Raw genomic sequence first — 24,531 nt, 5'->3', positions numbered from 1 at the left:
AGGCGAGGGGAGATTTCCTTCCCCTCCGGAGTTCAGCCGCGTTAACTCGATACTTCCCTCTTTTTTTAAACAGGGGCGTATTGAAGTGGAAAGCGAGACGGTCTTTCGATTAGCTGCTTTGATTTTACAGGTAAGATTTTCCTGAACTCAGTTTTGTGCTTTTAACCTGCAATGGCTTCAGTTCCCAGACTTCTTGCAGCATCGTTTATATTTTTATTATACAACGAAAAACTATACGCCAGCTGACCCAGTTAAAAACGGGATACCTGTTAGTTCTTGGCGTTTTGCAAATCTGCCGGACGTTTAGAATATAGCAGAAGAAATGTACGAAGAAAACTTATGTGGAGTAGGGGGCAGCGTGCCTTGAGCAAGCTACACTTTTGTCATCTGTCTGGGATAATTGAATACATTTTCCGTAATATTAAAATTATATCTTGGGCACAGGAGAAGGATTTTGAAGTAGAGAAAAAAAGGAGCTATAATTATAATGAAAATCACTACGAAGACTTTTAAGTGTTTCATCAATTTTGCTTCAGTTTATCATGTAGTTATTAAGAGGAGGCTTCCGTTTGTATGAATACATTCTAATAAAATAATGAAACTTTGATTTTATTTTTTTTTAAGTGTTTGAAATGGATCCAGATCAGCCAAAACCGAGCTGTGTAATTTCAGTTTTTTCCTTGCACACTTGGGGTGGGGGGAGGGACAGAGGAGGTGGTAGTTTTAAATAACAAAACCTAATTTTTTTATTAAAAAATAAAAGCACTGGTGTACATTTTAATTTGCACATAGGGTCAGCATTAGTTCAAAACTAATGTCCTTGGAGAGGGGCGGCATACAAATCTAATAAATTATTACTACTACTACTACTACTACTACTACTACTACTACTACTACTACTATGACTTGAATTTTAAAATGCATTCTTAATGATGTATCTAAATGAAAGCCAAAATGCCTTAACAAAAAGAAAAATTCTAACACCATGGCTTTTCTCCCCTTATAGGAAGCAAAAGGAGACTACTCTAGGTAATTACATTTCCTTTTTTCATTATTAACAGTGTGGGAGAGGTTTAGCTTTTCATACATTTGCTGATCACAAAGCAGAGCAAGTGCAACAACCAGCATAAATTCAGAGCAGGCACTAGCAAAGGGATATATTGCTTTTGTGGGCCAGTAAAAATTGAGCTATTCTTTTCCAAAGTGCCATAGTCAGGATGCTTATGTTAGCTAATCTATGATAAGGTAAAAGTTCTCAATATTTTAACAAGATACTAACCCTCATCTAGAGAAGTTCCTTTCACAACAACCCTGCCCCCAGCCTCCCTGTAACTCTCATAATGACCCTATCTGCGAATACCCCTAATGTATGCTTAGCAAAAAGTTCCTTAGCCTTGTAGATCAATGTGCAGTGTTTCCTTTTGCAGCTGCTCCAAGGGGGCTCACCCATCACACTCCTGTCCTGACAGCTTTATTGTGACTGCTGAAAGATTTTGAGCTTGGTGGCTTCAGCTCTTACTTACCATGTGCAAATCAGATGCAGCTTCAGTTTTCTTCCTATCAGCAAAATCCAAGTCCCTTTAGTGTCCAGTTCTTGCAGGAGCAATTAAATAAAAAGGACATTGTGTCTGAGTTGAAAGTGGTGCTGGGGAGCTTAATTAGCAGCAGCTTACTTAAGAGACTTTGCAGGAGGAGAAGGCTGTTTGTCTATGGTATTCTAAAATCAGGAATATGTAGGCAAAAGCTTTGATCAGGTGCCATAGAATGGCTAAAGTGATGTCATTTAAATCAGAAGGGGAAGGAGAGGAAGACAAGAGGGGTTTATTCAGATGCAGGTTTCAAATAACTAGAAGGTTGGGTTTGAGTTAGATTAATGTTTCATCAAAGGCTTGCTTTCCTTGCGAAATTAGATGCATGTATGGTTATATTTTGAAATGAGCTGTTGTAAGATAATATTTTTGCCCTTGTTCACAATGCATTGTTTTCTGTTGTGCATGATTGGGTGGAAGAGGCAGAAACTTTGTCAGTTGAAAAGCTCAGTCTAATATCAAAAAATATTTTGCAAGTCAGAAAGTTTTCAGAAAAAGAACCATGCCATAATAAGAAGGAATGAATCGTATTGCTCACTGCGTGGTTTAGCCTAGGATATTGTTATATGGTTATTCCTGCAGAAATGAAGTCCTTGATAAGATATAAGATCGAGCACTCCTATTCTATAGCAAAATGACTGTCATAGCAGATGACAGCACCAATCAGTCTGACTTGAGCAAATCTCAAAAATGTTAATGTTAGGCCTTTTCACTTTGCTTCCATCTTTACCAGCCATCATAGCCTTCTACAAAAAGTTAGGTCTTTTCAAAATAGGTCCAAAGTTATTCATTCTTCAATTCCTCAGAATTCTGTGATAATTTTTTTGATGATCCATCAGTTTGCTTCCTTGGCTGCCTGTGGTATTCTCAGGAGTCTTCTCCACACCAAGTTCAATAGAATAGAATAAAAATTAGAATTGGAAATGCAGTGGTACCTCAACTTATGAACTTAATTTTGTTCCGTGACCAAGTTCTTAAGTAGAAAAGTTTGTAAGAAGAAGCAATTTTGCCCATAGGAATCAATGTAAAAGCAAATAATGCGTGCGATTGGGGAAACCACAGGGAGAGTGGAGGCCCTGTTTCCCCTCAGGAGATTCCTAGAGAGGCCCCACAAAGGCTTCTCCCTGCCTTTTCCGGCCTGTTTCCTCCCAGGAGATTCCTAGAGAGGCCCCATGGAGGCTTCTCCCAGCCTTTTGGGGTTACAGTTTCGGAGGCTCGGGTTTGTAAGTGGAAAATGGTTCTTGAGAAAAGGGCATTTGTAGGTAGAGGTACCACTGTACAGGAATATAGAATGAGAATAAACCCCCTGCTTAGGCAGGAAACCCTATACCAGTAATGGCAACCCTTTTTTTCCTCAGGTGCCGAAAAAGAGTGTGGGCGCACACTATTGTGCACGCACAAGTGCCCACACTCATAATTCAATGGCCTGGGGAGAGTAAAAACATCTTCCCCCCCCCCCCCCATCTGGAGGCTACAAACAGTCTGTTTCCCAACTTCTGGTGGGTCCAGTAGGCTCCTGTTTCGCCCTCCCCAGGCTCCAAAGGCTTCCCTGGAGCTGGGGGAAGATAAAACCGCCCTCTTCCATGTCCCTGGAGGCTCTCTGGAAGCCAAAAACGCACTCCCAGAGCCTCCGTGTGAGCCAAAAATCAACTGGCCGGCACACACATGCACATTGGAGCTGAGCTAGGGCAACAGCACAAGTGCCAGCAGATACAGCTCCGCGTGCCACCTGTGGCACCTGTGCCATAGGTTCACCATCACTGCCCTATACCATTTCAGACAAATGGCTATCCAATCTCTTCTTTAAAACTTCCAGCGTTGGAGAATTCACAACTTCTGGAGGCAAGTTGTTCCACTGATTAATTGTTCTAACTGTCAAGTTCAAATTTAGATTGATTCTTTCCTTGATTAGTTTCCACCCATTGCTTTTGTTGATACTTTTCTTTTCCTACTTCTTCAGGGTCCAACTTTGACTTTCATACATTATTTCAGGTGTACAATTGTCTGCACTGTTTGGAATTTTATAGGTGTAAACATAGCATTTGAATATATTTTCACAGCCTTTCATGGATATTATATATACTGTAGTATATTTCTTTCTATATTATATCTATATATTTCTTGATCATGAGCCTTTACTTTTGAATTGAGTTTTTAAAAAATTAAATGGTAGGAGGGAATTGCAATCTACAGGTAACCTCAATTTACAACAGTTCATTTAGTGACCATTCAAAGTTACGCCACTGAAAAACTGACTTATGGACATTTTTCACACTTACAATCTTTGTAGCATCCCATGATCATGTGATCGAAATTTAGGTGCTTGGCAACCGATTCATACTTATGACTGTGTTGCCAGCTTATCAACTGCAGTGATTCACTTAACAACTGTGGCACAAAAGATCATCAAATGGGGCAAAATTCACTTAGCAGGAATTTTGGGCTCAATTGTGGTTGTAAGTTGAGGACTACCTGTATTTTGCAATTAGCAGGTTGTACTGGTGTTTCATAGCTTCCTTCTAATCAGTTTATCAGTAATTTGTGCTGATCACTTGGTGATCATGTTCGCACATGGTCTTCAGAATTGTTTGGGCCAGTTGCTTGGGTTTTTTGCATGATTCACTGAACCATAAATTAAATACCGCCTGCGGCTAGCTAGTGTGTGATTTAGTATGTTGTGTGAACACAGCCAGTCTATTATTAGGTTAGCTTGGATCATCATCTGGATCAGCACACATCCTTCATAGCTTACAGCTATCATGTATATTATATCATTGCGTCTGGCGCCAAAATAGCTACTTTTAAGTGTGTTAATTAAGCAGTTGCCCGTCTTTTGTAACAGTGCAAGAAATGATTAAGGGTGGTGATTCTTACAAATAGGGATGAAAACATGAAGGTTTCAAACTGATAAAGATTAATTAATCACAGATTAGAATTCTTTAATCGTTAATCTGATTTAATCCATGAAAGGATCTGAAGTGTGTTGAAGGCGCCACCGTGCAGAATATTACATGTATATTGTGAGTTGGCAAGACATTTAATTTGCGAAGTTTAAAGGAGCAGCTGTCTTAATTACGGTAGATATGAAGTCTAAACTATACTGAGACATCTTTGAGACCAGTAATTATTTTATTGATAGTCTAGACCTTAAGTACTTTCACACAGAATTGACTCAATTATACAGTACGTATTAATTATACCTGAGAAGCTTTATAGGCAAATGTGCAGGATGAGAACTCCAGAAAATGAAGATGAGAGAAGATGAATTATTTACAGGTAGTTATTCTCTGAGATCAGTAGCAGTTGCTGCAACATGTTTGATGTGTTGCTCTGGTGAGGGAAAACACATCTTTGCTTTAGCTTCCTCTTAAACTATGGAATTGGTAATGTCAAATTCAGGCAGCTGTCTAACATCAACTTGGGACATTCATAGACATTCAGGAAACTGCATCATTTATTAGAGTTAAAGGAAGGTCACTGCGACAAACTGTCCCAAGGAAGTTGTTAGCGTATGTATAAAACAGCAGGTGTAGGCCACTTGTGTTAAGAATCAAATTGCTTTATTTATGTAGATGTCCTGCATTTGTTTTTCAGGCATGTTGGGTTTTTTTAGAAAAAAAAATTATACAGACCTTGATACAAGGATGTGTTTAATTAATATATTTAAGGCTCATTTGCATGTCCTCGATGTCTTAATGCAAGGATGGTCCGCCTACCCTTGGGGAGGAGAGAAATACGTGACATCATCCTCTAGCTTTACCAGGAAGGCAGACTTTATCCTGTTCTTGCTCCATATCCAAATAACGTTTTCCAACAATTACTGGTGCAAACATGTCTGCTGTTGTCTGCCTACTGAGCTTCACTTGTTTGTAGGCAAATACCACTACTCCAGTTGCCTAGTGTACATTGTGATGGCCACATCCCCTTATATTTACTTGCCGGCCACTATTTGCTAGGTTTCACGGACCACCTAATACTGCCCCAGGACGTGATACCTGGTGAGATAGCTTGGGCAGATTTTCCTCTACAATAGACCCATGAAACAGGGAACCTTTTATTATTTGCTTGTTTTGACCAAAACAAGCAAGATTGTTAACTACTAAGAAATAGACTTCTGAAATAGATTGTTTTTTACTAGCTCAGGATGGATTTCTCCTTTATTACAGAAGTAATAAAGGGGGATCTGAACTATACAATTTATGCATGTGTGTATGTTTGGTTTTAATAAGGGTTTTTAAATTATTTTAAACATTAGATTTGTTACATGCTGTTTATTACTGTTGTTAGCCGCCCTGAGTCTACGGAGAGGGGCGGCATAAACATCTAATAAATAAATAAATAAATAAATAATGTATATTACTATACATAAATAGATGGAATTGTACCTTGAGAACTTGAAGGCTTTGTGAAAGAAGAAGAAAAACTACTTCCTGTTTTATGTACTGTACTTTAATAACTTTGGGTAACACTGTAGGTGTAATCAGTTACTAATTACATTGTAAACCTTGTAGGAGAGATGGAAGGCATATAAATTTAACAAATAAAATAAAATAAACCTAGGTCTTATTTCCATTCCCTCTCTTTCCAAGTTGGTAGTTTCCCCTTGTCATCAAACTTTCACCAGATAGCTGAGTTCCAGCAAAACAATACCAGCATTGATTGTGTGTGGTTGATAAAAATATTGAAACAGTTGGCCAAGAAGCAGCTGGGAGAAGCATATGTGCGATGTGCTAATCATCAAACTCTGTTGATGTCAAGCCTAAGGAAAACAAAATTGCCAACTTGAAACCAAAATCAAAGAAAAAAATTCCAAACCTTCAAATATTTTAGCCGGCAGGTTTCGTTTAGGGAGAAGTAATTGTTTTGGAATTTATTTTACTATAGTATATCAAAGTTATCCACTGAGAATTAGATAATCTTTGCTCCAAGACTTGCTTATTCTTTCAGTTTGACCTATATGTGGATGATGGGGCTGCATTATTATTATTATTATTATTATTATTATTATTATTATTATTATTAATTGGATTTGTATGCCGCCCCTCTCCACAGACTCAGGGCGGCTAACAACAGTGATAAAAAACAGCATGTAACAATCCAATATTAAACAACTAAAAAAATCCTTATTATAAAACCAAACATACATACAAACATACCATGCCTAAATTGTAAGACCTAGGGGGAAATAATATCTCAGTTCCCCCATGCCTGACGGCAGAGGTGGGTTTTAAGAAGCTTACGAAAGGCAAGGAGGGTGGGGGCAATTCTAATCTCTGTGGGGAGTTGGTTCCAAAGGGCTGGGGCCGCCACAGAGAAGGCTCTTCCCCTGGGTCCTGCCAAACGACATTGTTTTAGTTGACGGGACCCGGAGAAGACCCACTCTGTGGGACCTAACTGGTCACTGGGATTCGTGCAGCAGAAGGCGGTCCCTGAGATAATCTGGTCCCGTGCCATGAAGGTCATAACCAACACTTTGAATTGTGACCGGAAACTGATCGGCAACCAATGCAGACTGCGGAGTGTTGGTGTAACATGGGCATATTTGGGAAATATTTAGGAGAATACTCATTGAAGAAATCTCAAATAATGCATGCCCATAAATGACATCTCAGAAATAAAAGTTCCAGTATATGATTAACATGTAATAATATAAAAAAAAACCAGCTTGAATTGAATATTGATACAATTCTATGCATTTTCTTCCCAACCACATTTTGATGAAGTTATGTCCTCACATAAGCAAAACTTTTTAACTGTGAGTACAATATTGGTAGAAAAGTATAGTGTTTTTTTTTAAGTTCATACATAAAACTTGAGCTATTTGTTCTGGTTACAATGATCAAATATTTTGCTAGGCATGTTCATTCTTCTTTATTTAATTGTTATGAAAAGTATTCTCACTTAAATTTCATCCTATCCAGGAATACTAAGTTTACACAAAAGAAATAAACACTAAACATGGAAAAAAATGGTCGTTATTATTTAATCATTAATAATTAGCAGTCCAGAGTCACCCAACAATTGAGATGAATGGCATATACATTTAGTAAGTAAGAGAACTACAAAACTACATGAGACTAAAAGTATATTTAAGACATATATATGAATATACAAATCATGTTTAAAATGTGTACACAAATAAGCATTTTTTTTCATGATAACATTGAGGAAAAATATTGTGGACCAGCCCTTCTAAATAGTTATTACCACCAGTAGAGACTTGTACTGGTTATTACCACCAGTAGAGATCACCAAAAAAGACATTGAAACTCTGGAGAAGGTGCAGAAAAGAGCAACCAAAATGATCAGGGGTCTAGAAACCAAGACTTAGAAGAGAGACTGCGGGAACTGGGCATGGATAGCCTAGAGAAAAGGAGGGCCAGAGCGGACATGATGGCAGTCTACAGGTATACGAGGGGTTGCCACAGAGAGGAGGGGATCACTTTATTCTCCGGGGCACCGGAGGGCCGGACGAGGAACAACAAGGAGAGATTCAACCTGAAAATAAGGAAGAACTTCCTGATGGTCAGAACGATCAACCAGTGGACGTTGTGAACTCCAATACTCTGGACATTTTTAAGAGGAAATTGGACTGCCATTTGGCTAGGATGCTATAGGGTTCCTGCTTAGGCAGGGGGTTGGACTTGATGACCCCTTCCAACTCTAACAATACATAAATAAATAAATAAAATAAAGTATTGACAATTTTTAAATGGATCCGATGTTTTTAAAGTTATAAATCTATTTCCATGTTTGTGGTGAGGGCAGGGTGATAGTTTATAGGGAGATATCAACTAGTGTTGTTGCAGCCACAAGGATATTAACATGCTGTTAAGGAGACAGTCATGCCTGAGGGAACATACTGTCAGTGTTTTAAGAGAGAAAACAAATCTTGTTTTAAAGGCTAAGGACATGTTTCTGTCCTTGAATGCTTTGTAGTAGATTCAAGTTGGGGGGGAAAAATCTGGCAGCAGAGCAGTAGTTTTAGAAGAATACTTATTCAGACTCTCTTAAAGTGTGCCAAGTGACATTTGCCAGAGGAGCTTTGAATGAGATGGAAAAGATGAGGTCTTTTTGCAGATCCTTTATGTGTAGTGTCAGCACGAGAGCCATGTGCTTAAATAGCCTTTTAACAGCCAATCAAAACAAAACAAAAAAAGAATATATACAGTCATAGAAGGAAAAGGGGATGAGCATTGTAGATTGAACTTCAGTAGTAAATGAAACTTATAAAATACTACTAGGTTTGGAAAAAGTCTACATCATAGCAGCAAGACCTTCCTTTGACCCTCACAGGATAATTTTATACAAAGTAAAGCAGGCATCGCTTTTTATGTGAAGCATAAAATGGAGTACGTAATTGAATTCTCATTAACCATCACCTTCTAAACAGAAAAGAACCAAAACAAATTTAGTAGGCACCTAACACCATATATAGAAATAGCAGACCTTACTGTCTCATTGTGGAGAATTGCTATAATCAAAATGGCACTACCCAAAAAAAGAAGTGGAATCCAGGATTTACTAAACCATAACAAGAATAAGGAGTCCTCTGGAAAAGGAGGGGGAAAAGTATTCTAATTTTGTATCAGTAGTCTCCAAACTTGGCAACTTTAAGACTTGTGGACTTCAACTCCCAGAATTCTTCAGTAGCCATTACAGACCCCTGTAATGCAATATTCAGGGAAGAAAAAGCAGGAAATTATCTTCCCATAGTGCAGTGTTTCTCAATTATTTTCTGTTACGCCCGCCCCCCTAGGAAAAAGTAAACATTTTGGGTGCCCCCTCCCCCAAAACTCTCCACTGGGACGATTGTTTGCAATATTCAGTACGTTTTTGCTGAAAAAACTCAAGTGGCTTATCAGCGTGGTTTGGCTGTAATGTGTTTAAGTGACGCCTGAATTTATTTGGCTTCATGCTGTCTGCTGCCAACATTTTTAGACACAGTAAACATACCGGTCTTTCCTTGTCTCCCACCATAGTCACAGTGAAGCCAGGCGCTACATATGCTTCATCGTATTTCCTCATCTTAGTTTTTGGGAGACTTGCGTTTGTCTCATTCTCTCTGTCTCTCTCCTCCTTTCACTTCCCCCCTGTTTAATATTTTTCCATGGTGTCTCTTAAGGTTTGTTATATGCGCTTCATAACTCCCACTCTGCTATATGCTATTGTTCGGTGCAACCCCCCCCTACTCCCTATGGGAAAAAAAGCACGTTTCCCGGGGTCACTCTGCACCCCCTCGGTGGGGGGACCACCCCACTGTTTGAGAAACACTGTGATAATGTAATGTTAGACTGTAGGACCCTTTTATTAGTCTGCTATAATGCTTTTATATAATAAATTGCGAATGTAAGGGAAAGTGTGTTTTGTTTGGAGTGTTTTGAACGACCTGTTTATTACACTGGTTTGGCATGGGTTAATTATTAAACTGATTTTGAAACAGCTTCCTTAAAGAGGAGGGATCATAATAAATTGTACAATGCTGAACCCTGCAAATCTGCCAGTGTATATTTTGAGAGTAAAAGCTCTACAAGGTGTTCCTTGTAGATTACCTTGTCTGACTTGCTAGGTAGTTTGGAAGCATGCAGCTGGTAAGCATGATCTTGCCTGCCCACTTTTCAAATAAAAAGAAAAATAAACCATGGTTGGATAATATCAGTAGTTTCTATTCAGTCTGATTTTATATTTACTCCAGCATCAGAAGTAGAACATTTTTCAGTGTCAGGTATTAGGGAACATGAGCAGGAAGTGCCATTGCATTGCATTGTATTTGAAGCCATCATGGGGCCTGAATGCTTGATTTATAAACCTTTGGCCTGATCCAGCAGGAAGTTTTGTGTTCTTATAAGTGATTTAGGAGAAATGTCCCTTATTACTATTAAATCCACCTTAATTCTGCATAGGATGTCAACTTAGGCCATGCTTTATACTTATATTATGTTAAACATACTACAATACTATATTTGTTAGGTAGGTAGGTAGGTAGGTAGGTAGGTAGGTAGGTAGGTAGATAGATAGATAGATAGATAGATAGATAGATAGATAGATAGATAGATAGATAGATAGATAAAAACACTGCTCAAGCAGGAGACTTTATACCACTTGGGACAAATGGCTGTCCAATCCTGTTAGTGACTACTTCACCTTCAATAACAACAACGCCTTCTGCTGCACGAATCCCAGCGACCAGTTAGGTCCCACAGAGTGGGTCTTCTCCGGGTCCCGTCAACCAAACAATGTCGCTTGGTGGGACCCAGGGGAAGAGCCTTCTCTGTGGCGGTCCCGGCCCTCTGGAACCAACTCCCCCCAGAGATTAGAATTTCCCCCACCCTCCTTGCCTTTCGTAAGCTGCTTAAAACCCACCTCTGCCGCCAGGCATGGGGGACCTGAGATACACTTCCCCCAAGACCTTTAAAAGTTTATGCATGGTATGTCTGTATGTATGATTGGGTTTTATATAATGGGTTTTTAACGGTTTTTAGTATTGGATTATTGTTATATACTGTTCTCCGTACTGAAGGAGCGGGTCCAGCAGTCACATGGGTTGCTCATGTCCAATCCGGTGGAACTGAGCCTAGTGTTAAAAAAGCTTGCTGGATCCGCCCCTTCCCCAGAATTCGCTCAGTTCGCATATCCTGCGGTTGTATTGTGATAGCTCGTTCAACATTCTAACACCTTCCCTTCGATCTTTTCTTCAAAAGTAGTAAGAATTGTTTATCCTTATTTGTTTACTTGCACTAATAGCGCCAGCCGTTTGTGGCTCGGCTTTTTTCCTTTGGGAGAAGTTGCGGTTTCGTTTTCCCCCGGCTGTTTTGCCGTTTACGATCCCCGCTGCCGCTTGTGGATTCCTTTAATCCTTTGGCCTGGAGGTCTTGGTGCAAGTATTGCTTCATTGATTTATTATAGTATTATTGTTAAAGGGCTTAAGAAATACCTCCTGCGGAGTGAGACGCTTGTTTCTAGTCTCCTGGACTTAGTCGATCGCTTCCCCTTTAAGAAGTCTATTACGGAGCGATTTTTCGGCGCGAAGGCCTTCGCGCCCTTTTTAAATTTAGGCCTCTCGTGTTGGCCTTCTGCCAGCCGCGTAGGCCTCAGTCCACCGCTTGGATCCCGGAGTGGGCTTTGGGACGCTCAGGCTTAATTCTCCACCGGCTAAGCCTCCAACCAGAGTGCCTTGGTTACTTTAATTAAAGTTTAGGGAGGCTGGCCACGCTGTATTTGGGGACACGAACTCTGGGTTTGCCCAGATTGCCCTCAAGTCTCAGCAGCTCCGAGGCCTCGGAGCAGGATCCATTCCTCTTGGGAAGTCTTTGAAATTCTTCTCCCTAATTATTCAGTTTTTTGGCTCAGCCTTGTCTTCTGTTAATTGTCAGACTATGGCTACTTTTCCCAAGAGAGGCACCACTCAAGGTCCCAGAGAGGCCAGGCCTACAGGCGATGAGATTACCAGTATCCCCCAGGCCTCGACCTCATCTTCTTCAGGGGCCCGCCCCTCGACCAAAGTCACCAGGGCTGAGAAGAGAAGGGACCTAGCCCTACAAAAAATCCATGACAAATCAGCAAAGCGTTTGAAAGTACAGGCCCAAGTACTCAGTAGTCATGACCCCCCAGAGGCTTCTAATCTGCCTTCTTCTGGGGTCACTGTGTTATCTCTGGATGAGCCAAACCTAGACAGACCCCAACCTAACCTATGGGGAGTAGGTCCAGAGGAACCAGATATTATTGAAGATTCCCCCCAGCCAGGATCCTCCCAGGCCTTCAGGGATTCTTCTGCCATTCCTGCTGATATTTCTAATTTACCTCCTGAATTCCAATCTATTTTTTCTGTGTTATCCAAGGCCATTGATGCTAAACTCTCTACCATCAATGTGCCCTCCTTACCTCCTCCACCTCCTCGTTCCTCCCGCCCCTTGGGTTCTTCCCCAATGGTTAGAGCTCCTATTCAGGATGAATCAGATTCCTCTCAGGACGAATACGAGGATATGGAAGAGGATGAGGATTCCTTTCAAGGTCTCTCAGATGATGAGGAATCCCAAATAAAGGTTCCTTCTCCAATTACTATTTTTCCCTCTCAATTGTTCAAATCTCTCCTCCTCAAAGCTAGAATTTCTACGGGATTGGCGGCCCAGGAGAAACAGGCCTCCACATCCATTGATCCCCCGGAGGAGAACTTACCTTACTTCACAGAGGAACAGGAGGATAACGAGGTAATTCCTATGCCTAAATTGTTTAAAGATGCCTTACTTAAGCAGTGGGATTTCCCAGCCTCTGGGCTTAATCCCACAACCAAGGACAAAAAGTTGTACAAACTTTCCTCTTCCTATGAGGAGCTCCTATCTTTTCCTAAACCGGATGAACCTATCAAGATCCTTCACTCGGCGGCTGCCGTGCCAGGCGAAGCAGAGGAGGTTCTCCGCCCAGAGGACAAGCGGATTGAACAGATGCTCAAAAGAGGATTCACCGCAGATTCCTGGGCCATTAAAAGTTCTGCAGCGGCTTCCTTTTTCTCCAGAGCCATGCTTCTGTGGCTTCGCCAACTTCAACAGCATATTCCTCCCGATGACTTGAGAGGTCAACAAGACTTCAACAAGGTCTTTGCAGCTGCTCAGTACGTGGCTGATGCCACTTTACAATCTACTAGATTTTCTGCTAAGTCTATTGCAGCTTCTACAACGGCAAGAAGACTCCTATGGCTTCGCCCTTGGCAAGCAGGAGTACGTCAGAAGTGGCAGTTATCTCTGGGACCCTTAAAGCGCGACCTGCTTTTCGGGGATCTTCTGGATCCACTCCTCACGGAAACCACGGACAAGAAGAAAGTATTGGGCCCAACCACCAAAAAGGCTACCAAAACGCAGTCCTTTCGTCGCCCAGGGCGTCAGCAAGATCAAGCGGCTTCCTATCAGAGATCTCCAGGTCAGTATTCCCCCCGCTTTCGTTCCCAAGGTAGGAACTCCAGGGGCAGAGGTTTTCGCTTCCAAAGGGGAGCGTCCTCTAACAGGGCTTCAAAAAAACCTAGATGGTAGTGTTTCCTCGATTCCCATAGGTGGTCGCCTAGCCCATTTCGCCTCTAATTGGCGTCTCACCTCCAAGGACCCCTGGGTCATTGACACTGTTCAAACAGGCCTTCTTTTAGAATTTACCTCTCCCCCCCCCGAAACGTTTTATTTCCTGCCCTTCTCCCAGGTCCTCCTCAGATTGTAACCGTATGGAGGAGGCCATTTCCCACTTATTGTCCATCAGAGCCATTCAACCGGTTCCCCCCGGTCAGAAGGGTCTAGGTTTTTATTCCATCCTATTTATGGTTCCAAAATCCTCCGGAGGTTGGAGAGCTATTTTGGATTTAAAGAAGCTGAACCTATTCATCAAATATAGGAAGTTTAAGATGCACTCCTTATCATCCATTTTGGCCGCCATCCACCCGGGAGATTTCATGGTCTCTTTAGACCTCACCGAGGCCTACCTCCATATTCCTATAGCCAAATGCCACAGAAAATTTTTACGTTTCTCCTTTCAGGGCAGGCATTTCCAGTATAGGGCGATGCCATTTGGCCTTTCCTCGGCCCCTCGGGTCTTTACAAAGCTCTTGGGGTCCCTGGCGGCCTATATCCGGGCGTCTCCCATTCACATTTTATGTTACCTTGATGATATTTTGGTTCATGGGAACTCCCTAGAGAAAGTGAAAACAGACCTTTTTGTCACCATGTCAGTTCTTCAGGACCATGGATTTTCCATCAACTTTGACAAAAGTCATCTCCAACCTTCCACATCCATTTTACACCTGGGATCCGTTATTAATTCAGAATCCTCCCAGGTCTTTCTCTCTCCTGAGAGAAAAATCAGTATAGGGGAGTTAATTTCTTGCATTTTATCTCAACCTTCAGTTTCCATAGTAACCCTGTCTTCCCTTTTGGGGAAGATGGTGTCTTGTATAGGCATCATTCCCTGGGCTCGCCTTCATGCTAGGGAACTACAGTGGCTCCTATTACCCTTTCAGAGATCGGGGCACAGCAACTCAAGTCGTCGCATTGTCATCCCACCAATTGTTCGCAGATCATTCAAGTGGTGGAAGTCTCCGGCCATGGACAAAGGATCCCCGTTCAGGTGCCCGGATCAATTTGTCATCACCACAGATGCCAGTCTATCGGGATGGGGCGCCCACGCCCAGGGGATGATAGCCCAGGGCACGTGGTCCCCGGAGGAAGCTTCCAAGCCAATCAATTGGCTAGAGTTAAGAGCCGTATCCCTGGCTCTGAAGCATTTCTTTCCTCGCATTCCCAACCGGCACGTTCTCATTCTCACCGACAACATTGCCACAAAAAGCCATATCTGCAGACAGGGGGGCACGAGATCCAAGGCCCTCATGAGGGAGGCCCTCAAGTTGGGTCTTTGGGCGGAAAAACATCTTCGGTCGCTCCTAGCCGACCACATCTCGGGGAGCCTCAACGTCCAGGCGGATTGGCTATCTCGAGCAACGATAGACCCAGGAGAGTGGAATCTCCATCAAGACCTGTTCCATCAAATCAGCCTCAGATTCGGCCTACCAGTTCTGGATCTCTTCGCGACCAATGCGAACGCCCAACTCCCCCGCTTTTTTTCCAGATTTCCATCCCCGGGAGCGGAAGCAATCAATGCCCTCCGGAGCCCATGGCCTCCAGGCCTACTTTACGCATTCCCTCCAATTCCAATTCTCCCGGACGTGATTCACAAGGTCCTCACCGAGAGGGCCCGAGTAATCCTAATCGCCCCTCATTGGCCCCGCCGGCCCTGGTTCGCGGATCTCCAACAGTTGTCCGTCCAGGACCCTTGGCGACTCCCCGTTTCGGGGGATATGCTGCGGCAGGGGGCCTCATTCCATCCAGACCCGGAGTGGTTCCACCTCACCGCCTGGCTGTTATCAGGAGAGACTTAGAACTGCGTGGCCACGACTCCGATACAGTGGAGGTCATTTTAAAGGCCAGAAGGGGTTCGACCAATCGAATCTACGACCATACGTGGTCCAAGTTTCACCAGTGGTGTCTACAGGAAGGCCTCTCTCCCCTGTGCATCCCCATACACAGAATCATTGCCTTCCTTATGCAAGGTTTCCATCAGGGACTTTCCACCAGCACCCTCCGGCGTCATCTGGCGGCCATTTCCTCTGTCCTAGCGGGGCCCCGCAGACAGCCTCTCCGTTCCTTTCCAGAAGTTCAGGAATTCCTCAAGGGCATAGCCAACCTCAGACCTTCCAAGGTCCACAGGTATCCATCCTGGGATTTGCCACGGGTTCTCCATTCCCTCACGCAGGCACCATACGAACCCCTAAAATCGGCGTCCCTCAGGTACCTATCCTTTAAAGTAGCATTCCTGGTGGCTATTACCTCTGCCCGACGCATTTCGGAGCTGGCTGCCCTCTCAATCAGGCAGGACCTCTGTCAATTTCATCAGGACAAGGTAGTCTTGCGACTGGACCCCACCTTCTTACCCAAGGTCAGTTCCATGTTCCACAGAACTCAGGATATTGTCCTACCTTCCTTCTGCCTCCAACGAGACCATCCCTTGGCAATTAGATGGCACACCCTGGATCTCATTAGAGCGCTGAAAATCTATATCCAACGCACAGGACCCTTTCGGAGGTCAGAAGCACTTTTTATAGCCTATCACCCCAGAGTCATGGGTGCCAAAGTGTCTTCAACAGTAATAGGCCGTTGGATCAGAGGGACTATATCTAAGGCCTACGAGTCGGCCTCCCTTTCAGTTCCAAGGAACATCACAGCGCATTCCACCAGGAGCGCAGCCACCTCGGCCGCTTGGGCGACTCAAGCCCCGTTGGAGGAGGTCTGCAAAGCAGCCACTTGGGCCTCGCCAAATTCCTTCATCAGGCACTACAAGATTGACTCTTACGCTTCAGCGGACGCTGCCTTCGGCAGAAGGGTACTCCAATCCGTTATCTCTCACGATAGCAATCTAATCCCACCCTAGGGACCATCTATTGGGTATGTCCCATGTGACTGCTGGACCCGCTCCTTCAGTACGGAGAATAGGCGTTGATTGCTTACCTGAACGCCTCTTCTCGTACGGTGAGCGGGTACAGCAGTCACTTCCCGCCCTTGTATGTGTCTTCTTTACCTTCCTATAACCTTTCTTCCTCTAACAATGAGAGTTGAACACTACAGAGCTTCACAGCTGAGCCTAGTCTATGGATTCGCGAATTCTGGGGAAGGGGCGGATCCAGCAAGCTTTTTTAACACTAGGCTCAGTTCCACCGGATTGGACATGAGCAACCCATGTGACTGCTGTACCCGCTCACCGTACGAGAAGAGGCGTTCAGGTAAGCAATCAACGCCTATTTTATTACTGTTGCTAGCCGCCCCGAATCTGCGGAGAGTGGCGGCATACAAATCCAATAAATAAATAAACAACACAAGATACAGACTAAATGTAAATCACTCCAAACCTGACTGCAGAAAATATGACTTCAGCAACAGAGTGATCAATGCCTAGAACTCACTAACTGACTCTGTTGTTTCTTCCCCTAACCCCAAGATCTTCAATCTTAAATGATCTACTGTTGGCCTCTCCCCTTTTCTAAGAGGTCTGTAAGAGGCGTGCATAAGTACACTATTGTGCCTACCGTCCCTGTCCTTTTTATCACTTCCTTATACTTTGTTATGTTATGTTTGTTATGTTAATACAAACTATAATTCTATACTTGTTTAACAAATATATAATATAATAAAATAAAACTGTTGCACTTAAAGAAGCCAGGTACATGAAAATATGGCACTCAGAGGTGAGTGTGCAGAGCTTGACCTAAATCCTATCCCTACTCTTGGTGAATGATCTTCCTAGCAGACAACTTGATAGCTGGACTTTACATGCAAAGCATGTCTTCTACTTCATCTTACAGTAGAAAGAGAACATCACTGATGTGGCTCATGCCTTTCCTGTTGTCAAAACAGATAAAGCACTTGCTCGTTCGTCCAATGTTGTTTGGATACTTTCACTAAAGTTCCTACAACTGGAGTCCCTTTTCTCTCAAGCACTTGTCTGTATATAAACAAACAGAAGAGCCAAGACAGCTGGAGTTCTTCTCTCTTTCATTTCCCTGTTGTACTTGTGAAGGGAAATTGGCATGACATCCTGCCAATAGAAGCCAGACGTAGTGCTTCCTCAGCAGGATGAAGGGGGCTGAGGCAGGGGAAAAAGTTAATGTCTCAAAGGAGAAGCAAGACAGGTCGGTACAAATCTGAAAGGGGCAGATTTAAACAAGCAAGGACAGCAGAGGAAACCTTGTTATTCCTCTAGCTATTCAGCCAAGCAAGTAGGATGCTTGGCTGCATAGCTAGAGGTATAACAAGCAGGAAGAGGGAGATTGTGATCCCGCTATATAGAGCGCTGGTGAGACCACATTTTGAATGCTGTGTTCAGTTCTGGAGACCTCACCTACAAAAAGATATTGACAAAATTGAATGGGTCCAAAGACGGGCTATGGTGGAAGGTCTTAAGCATAAAACGTATCAAGAAAGACTTAATGAACTCAATCTGCATAGTCTGGAGGACAGAAGGAAAAGGGGGGACATGATCAAAACATTTAAATATGTCAAAGGGTTAAATAAGGTTCAGGAGGGAAATGTTTTTAATAGGAAAGTGGACACAAGAACAAGGAGACACAATCTGAAGTTAGTTGGGGGAAAGATCAAAAGCAACATGAGAAAATATTATTTTACTGAAAGAGTAGTAGATCCTTGGAGCAAACTTCCAGCAGACGTGGTTGGTAAATCCACAGTAACTGAATTTAAACATGCCTGGGATAAACATATCCATCCTAAGATAAAAATACAGGAAATAGTATAAGGGCAGACTAGATGGATCATGAGGTCTTTTTCTGCTGTCAGTCTTCTATGTTTCTATGTTTCTCTGCATGGAGGTGGAGCCCAACCAGCTTTGGAGATGAAGAGAAAGCCCACTCCCATTTGGAAGATGAATAGCAAAACCAGCACTTCAGTGCTTGCTTTGGAACCACAAGATTTATTTTCTGTTAATGCTGCCTTTTGCTAGCAATTCAGATTCCTTGGAGTTCAGATTGTAAATCTCAGGGTGCGCTTAAAAATAAATCTTTGCTTCTAGTATTGAGGGAGGAGTTCACAGATAGTAAATCAAGGTTACCTTACAAATACGCTGAAGTTTCAGACTCTGGTTGGAGCTTGATTTTGCTGAAATGGATATTCTTCTCTGGCTTGGGTTAATTAAATTATTTATTTATTAGATTTGTATGCTGCCCCTCTCCATAGACTCGGGGCGGCTAACAACAGTAATAAAACAACATATAACAAATCTAATATTTAAAATAACTAAAAATCCTTATTAAAAACCAAACATACACATAAATATACCATGCATAAATTGTATAGGCCTTGGGGGAATGAATATCTTAATTCCCCCATGCTTGACGACAGAGGTGGGTGTTAAGGAGCTTACGAAAGGCAAGGAGGGTGGGAGCAATTCTGATCTCTGGGGGGAGCTGATTCCAGAGGGTCGGGGCCACCACAGAGAAGGCTCTTCCCCTGGGTCCCGCCAAATGACATTGTTTAATCGACGGGACCCGGAGAAGGCCAACTCTGTGGGACCTAACTGGTCGCTGGGATTCGTGCGGCAGAAGGCGGTCCTGGAGATATTCTGGTCTGATGCCATGAAGGGCTTTATATTATAGGTCATCACCAACACTTTGAATTGTGACCGGAAACCGATCGGCAAGCAATGCAGACTGCGGAGTGTTGGTGTGACATGGGTATACCTAGGGAAGCCATGATTGCTCTCGCAGCTGCATTCTGCACGATCTGAAGTTTCTGAACACTCTTCAAAGGTAGACTCATGTAGAGAGCGTTACAGTGGTCGAGCCTCGAGGTGATGAGGGCCTGAGTGACTGTGAGCAGTGACTCCCGGTCCAAATAGGGCTGCAACTGGTGCACCAGGCGAACCTGGACAAACGTCCCCTTCGCCACAGCTGAAAGATGTTTCTCTAATATGAGCTGTGGATCGAGGAAGACGCCCAAGTTGCGGACCCTCTCTGAGAGGGTCAATGATTCCCCTCTCAGGGTGATGGACGGACAGATGTCAAGCAACACAAATGTTCCTTTTGCTTAACCCCATTATCTTTTAACAAAACTGGTTGTCAGAAACTACATGCCCATACCTTGTAAAGAGAAGCCTATTCAAAAGTCTGAGGACCAAAGATTCTACTCCCCAACCCTAGTAGTGTGAGTTTTTGCCATTGTGTTGTTTGTTTATAGGGCCGTTTGCTGAAGCTGGGAACCATTCTAAGGGGCATGGTAACACAGCCCTAGGGAACAAATTCATGAAAATGCATCTCCTTCTATTTCCTTTTGGGGTTTCTCTTAAGTTGCACCCCAAATTTTGTAGCATAGAAGCATAGAAACATAGAAGTCTGACGGCAGAAAAAGACCTCATGGTCCATCTAGTCTGCCCTTATACTATTTTCTGTATTTTATCTTAGGATGGGTATATGTTTATCCCAGGCATGTTTAAATTCAGTTACTGTGGATTTATCTACCACGTCTGCTGGAAGTTTGTTCCAAGGATCTACTACTCTTTCAGTAAAATAATATTTTCTCATGTTGCTTTTGATCTTTCCCCCAACTAACTTCAGATTGTGTCCCCTTGTTCTTGTGTTCACTTTCCTATTAAAAACACTTCCCTCCTGGATCTTATTTAACCCTTTAATATATTTAAATGTTTCGATCATGTCCCCCCTTTTCCTTCTGTCCTCCAGACTATACAGATTGAGTTCATTAAGTCTTTCCTGATACGTTTTATGCTTAAGACCTTCCACCATTCTTGTAGCCTGTCTTTGGACCCGTTCAATTTTGTCAATGTAGCTTGAACAGTCTTCCCATTCTTGGAGTGGAAAATACTGATCTTTACATTTTTGTCTGAGAACATATATCCCATTAGTGGAATTCAGATGAAGCCAAATACACTGTATTTAACATTGCTTTTTTTGTTTCCATTATTCAAGCTTTGCCTTTTTTCCCCCTTTATGAAAGTTCATTAAATTGCTCCCAGGAGAGGCTGCATTTTCTTTAAATAGCTGACACATTGGGTTTGTATTATAGTCCATGGACTACAGAGATAACTGCTGTCTGGTGTACCATAACCCAGACAACGTAATGAATTCCTGAAGGGTGACAAGTAGAAAGGAGTGTAAGAGGGATATCATTATTTGGGTGATAAACACAGTTTATAAGAGGAAAACGTTTGTGCAAAACTGTATCCTGCAGACTCTGGATGCAGCTTAATTAAAAGCCAGGAACTTCCCCATCAAATTGAAACAATCTGTGTTTTCTAAGTTCTTCCAACTTGCAAAACAGGCTATCAAATGTGTTGTACAAACGCTAAATACAGGTGGCCATAAACTCAGTAGCGACATTCATTTATTCATTTTAGTTGAGAAAAAAATGGGAAGCTGTTCAAAGAAAGCAGCTGCGCCTAATCTAAAAGGAATCGGAACCGTACTGTGATGAAAACCCTTGTCTGAACTTGTTTCACCTTATGCTGATCTGGATTTTAAAACCATAACAGCAACAACTAAGGCAAGCTCTGGAATAACCCTGCAACCTACATTGAAGGGGGTGGTAAATGACTTGCTGCTTTTTCTTCTAGAGTAATTGGGGAACTGCAGACTAGTGATTGCAGACAAAGGATAACGGGGAGAATTTAGACTGTGGGCTCTCCTTATTTTGGTCTGCCTGCCACTCTAGCAGCCTGACATATCACTATTGCCAGAACGCTTGGCTGCAGGTTTTTGGAATTGGGCTGCAGATTGTGTAGATTGTCATTTTGTCACATTGTTGATAACTTAATTAGCATTTGCAAGAACTATCTTGCACCATCAAGGTTCTCATGCAGAAATAGTCTGTCCTCAAAAAGAAAGGCTTCCTTTTGTGGAAGTGGTCTCTTTTTGGCCTTCTTTTGTTTATTGTTTATCACCTTGAATGACTTAGCAAAGTTGTAATGATTCAGAGGCATACGCATATTAGTAATATCTAGGAAATGTAAAAATGTCTAAGTAATGTCTAGGAAATGTTAAAAAAAAGGGCAAGGACTCTTAATAAAAAATAGCCCTCATCATAGAAACAGAAACATAGAAGACTGACGGCAGAAAAAGACCTCATGGCCCATCTAGTCTGCCCTTATACTATATCCTGTATTTTATTTTAGGATGGATCTATGTTTGTCCCAGCCATGTTTAAATTCAGTTACTGTGGATTTACCAACCACGTCTGCTGGAAGTTTGTTCCAAGCATCTATTACTCTTTCAGTAAAATATTTTGTCATGTTGCTTCTGATCTTTCCCCCAACTAACTTCAGATTGTGTCCCCTTGTTCTTGTGTTCACTTTCCTATTAAAAACACTTCCCTCCTGTACCTTATTTAACCCTTTAACATATTTAAATATTTTGATCATGTCCCCCCTTTTCCTTCTGTCCTCCAGACTATACAGATTGAGTTCATGAAGTCTTTCCTGATACGTTTTATGCTTAAGACTTTCCATCATCAAATCTTTATTTGCTTGTAGAGTAAATCAGCAAGTAAAATATAGAAACCACGGTTAATTACATGAAAGAATATGCTATATATATGCATACATACACACAGTGTGTTCTTTATACTTTAGTAATGGGATCATCCAGCAGACATTTGGTACAATTACACAGAGAGCTGGATGTTTGAGGAGCAATGGGTAGTTGACTGGAATCGATCTATATATTACTAAAACTCTTGTGTATCTGTTTTATTCTGTGTAACCTTTAATTGGGCAAAATGCTGAATCATAGGGCAGAACTTTGTCAACAAAGTACATCAAATGGGTTTGCAGAATGTTAGGACCCCATTACTCCTAAGGGGATGAAATTTGGGGACTTTGTGGCTATTTCAGCACTGCTGCTTTAAACTGCTGCTATGTTCATTTTATCCTCATTTTTTAATGTACTCTGATAGCTTTCTGACCACTCAAGCAGAGGTGGGTTGCTAAGGTGGAATAATGACGTGTGCTCGCCCCTGTGGTTCTGAGTGCTAGCGGAGTCCAGCGCAATTATGCTACTGCACCTGGGCAGGTGGCGAAATCGCACACGGACACACCGCTGTGCGCCTCATGTCCGCACGCAATTTCACCTCCTGCCCAGGTGCAGTAGCATAATTGCGCTGGACTTCACTAGCACTCAGAGCCACACATTACCATTCCCCCTTAGGAGCCCACCCCTGCACTCAAGCAATCGTTCCCTTATTTCCCCCCTCATCCAGCAACAACCACTTACTTTCAGCCAATTGGCCACTATTAAGCCAATATACTGCTAAAACTGTTGTGTCTGTTTGTAATCTTCAATTGAGCAAATTAGTGCATCATAGGACAGCATTTCTTTTGAACTATGACCCCTCAAATAGATTTACAGCCTGCATTCCAAATCCAGGACCCATTATCGCAGTGGGATTGAAATCTGGCAAAAGATTCCGTTGCTGACCATTTCAGCATCGCTGTGCAACCACTGCTTTACCACAATCAACTGCAATCATAGTTCATAATTTCCAATGCCCCCTGACAGCATCCCACAAGCTAGTCAATGAGGAAGCCAACTACCCTTTAGGATTTGCCACTACATACAGGAAGAAGGTTGTAATTTCTAGAGATGTTTAATTGTGTCCCAGATGAATCATCTGAAGTAGAAACTACATTTTGTTATAAGTTAGTCAGAGTATATACAGGTGAAACTCAAAAAATTAGAATATCGTGTAAAAGTTTATTTCAGTAATGCAACTTAAAAGGTGAAAGGTGAAACATAATATATGAGAGAGACTCATTACAGGCAAGGCAAGATAGCCATGATTTGTCATAATTGTGATGATTATGGGGTACAGCTCATGAAAACCCCAAATCCACCATCTCAGAAAATTAGTGTATTACATGCGATAAATGAAACAAGGATTGTACATAGAACAATATCGGACCTCTGAAAAGTATAAGCATGCATATGTACTCAGAACTTGGTCTGGGCCCCTTCTGCAACAATTACTGCGTCAATGGAGCATGGCATGGAAGCTATCAGCCTGTGGCACTGATGAGGTATTATGGAAGACCAGAATGCTTCAATAGCGGCCTTCAGCTCTTCTGCATTGTTTGGTCTCATGTCTCTCATCTTCCTCTTGGCAATGCTCCATAGATTCTCTATGAGGTTCAGTCAGGCAAGTTTGCAGGCCAATCAAGCACAGTAATCCTACGATCATTGAACCAGGTTTTGGTAATTTAGGCAGTGTGGGCAGGTGCCAGGTCCTGCTGGAAAATTGAGCATCCCCATAAATTTCGTTTGCAGAAGGAAGCATGAAGTGCTCCAAAATCTCCTGGTAGACTGCTGCGTTGACCCTGGACTTAATGAAGCACAGTGGACCAATTCCAGCAGATGACATGGCTCCCCAAATCCACACAATAAGTGTGGAAACTTTTTCATCTCATTTGGAAACCAAGGCCCCAGAGTATAGAGGAAGAATGGAGGGGCATACACAGCAAGATGCTTGAAGTCCAGTGTGAAGTTTCCACAATGTGAAATCTTCATTGATTTGGGAAGCCATGTCATCTGCTGGTGTTGGTCCATTTTGCTTCATTAAGTCCAGGGTCAACAGAGCTGTCTACCAGGAGATTTTGGAGCACTTCATGCTTCCTTCCGCAAACGAAATTTATAGGGAGGCTGACTAGTCTATGTGAGATACCTTGATTTAAAAATTGTTGCCCTATGATTTACCATTTCTCATAAAGGCCATGAGAGTTTTAGTAATATATAGAGGAAGACATAATGTCAGTTCTAACCATCTACGAATTCGTTTGGTGGGCTCACACTTAGCTCTGAGCTACCATTTAAAGAGTGATTCGTTTAAAGAAACTATTGCAACCTTAT

The 24,531-nt window shown here is 42.4% G+C and overlaps 1 protein-coding gene across 1 annotated transcript in view; it reads left to right on the top strand.

The window, feature by feature from the left end:
* Positions 1-24,531, top strand: part of FRMD4B (FERM domain containing 4B) — a 201,335-nt gene that overhangs the window by 71,484 nt on the left and 105,320 nt on the right. Inside the window, exons 6-7 of the mRNA XM_070738195.1 lie at positions 74-130; positions 1,007-1,029. Coding sequence (XP_070594296.1) covers positions 74-130; positions 1,007-1,029 — 80 coding nt within the window. The remainder of the gene's footprint in view (positions 1-73; positions 131-1,006; positions 1,030-24,531) is intronic.

The sequence above is a fragment of the Erythrolamprus reginae genome, chromosome 2, assembly GCF_031021105.1.
Source record: "Erythrolamprus reginae isolate rEryReg1 chromosome 2, rEryReg1.hap1, whole genome shotgun sequence".
NCBI lineage: Eukaryota > Metazoa > Chordata > Lepidosauria > Squamata > Dipsadidae > Erythrolamprus > Erythrolamprus reginae.
The sequence above is the reverse complement of the archived record's forward strand: the minus strand, read 5'-3'. Positions and strand labels throughout refer to the sequence as shown.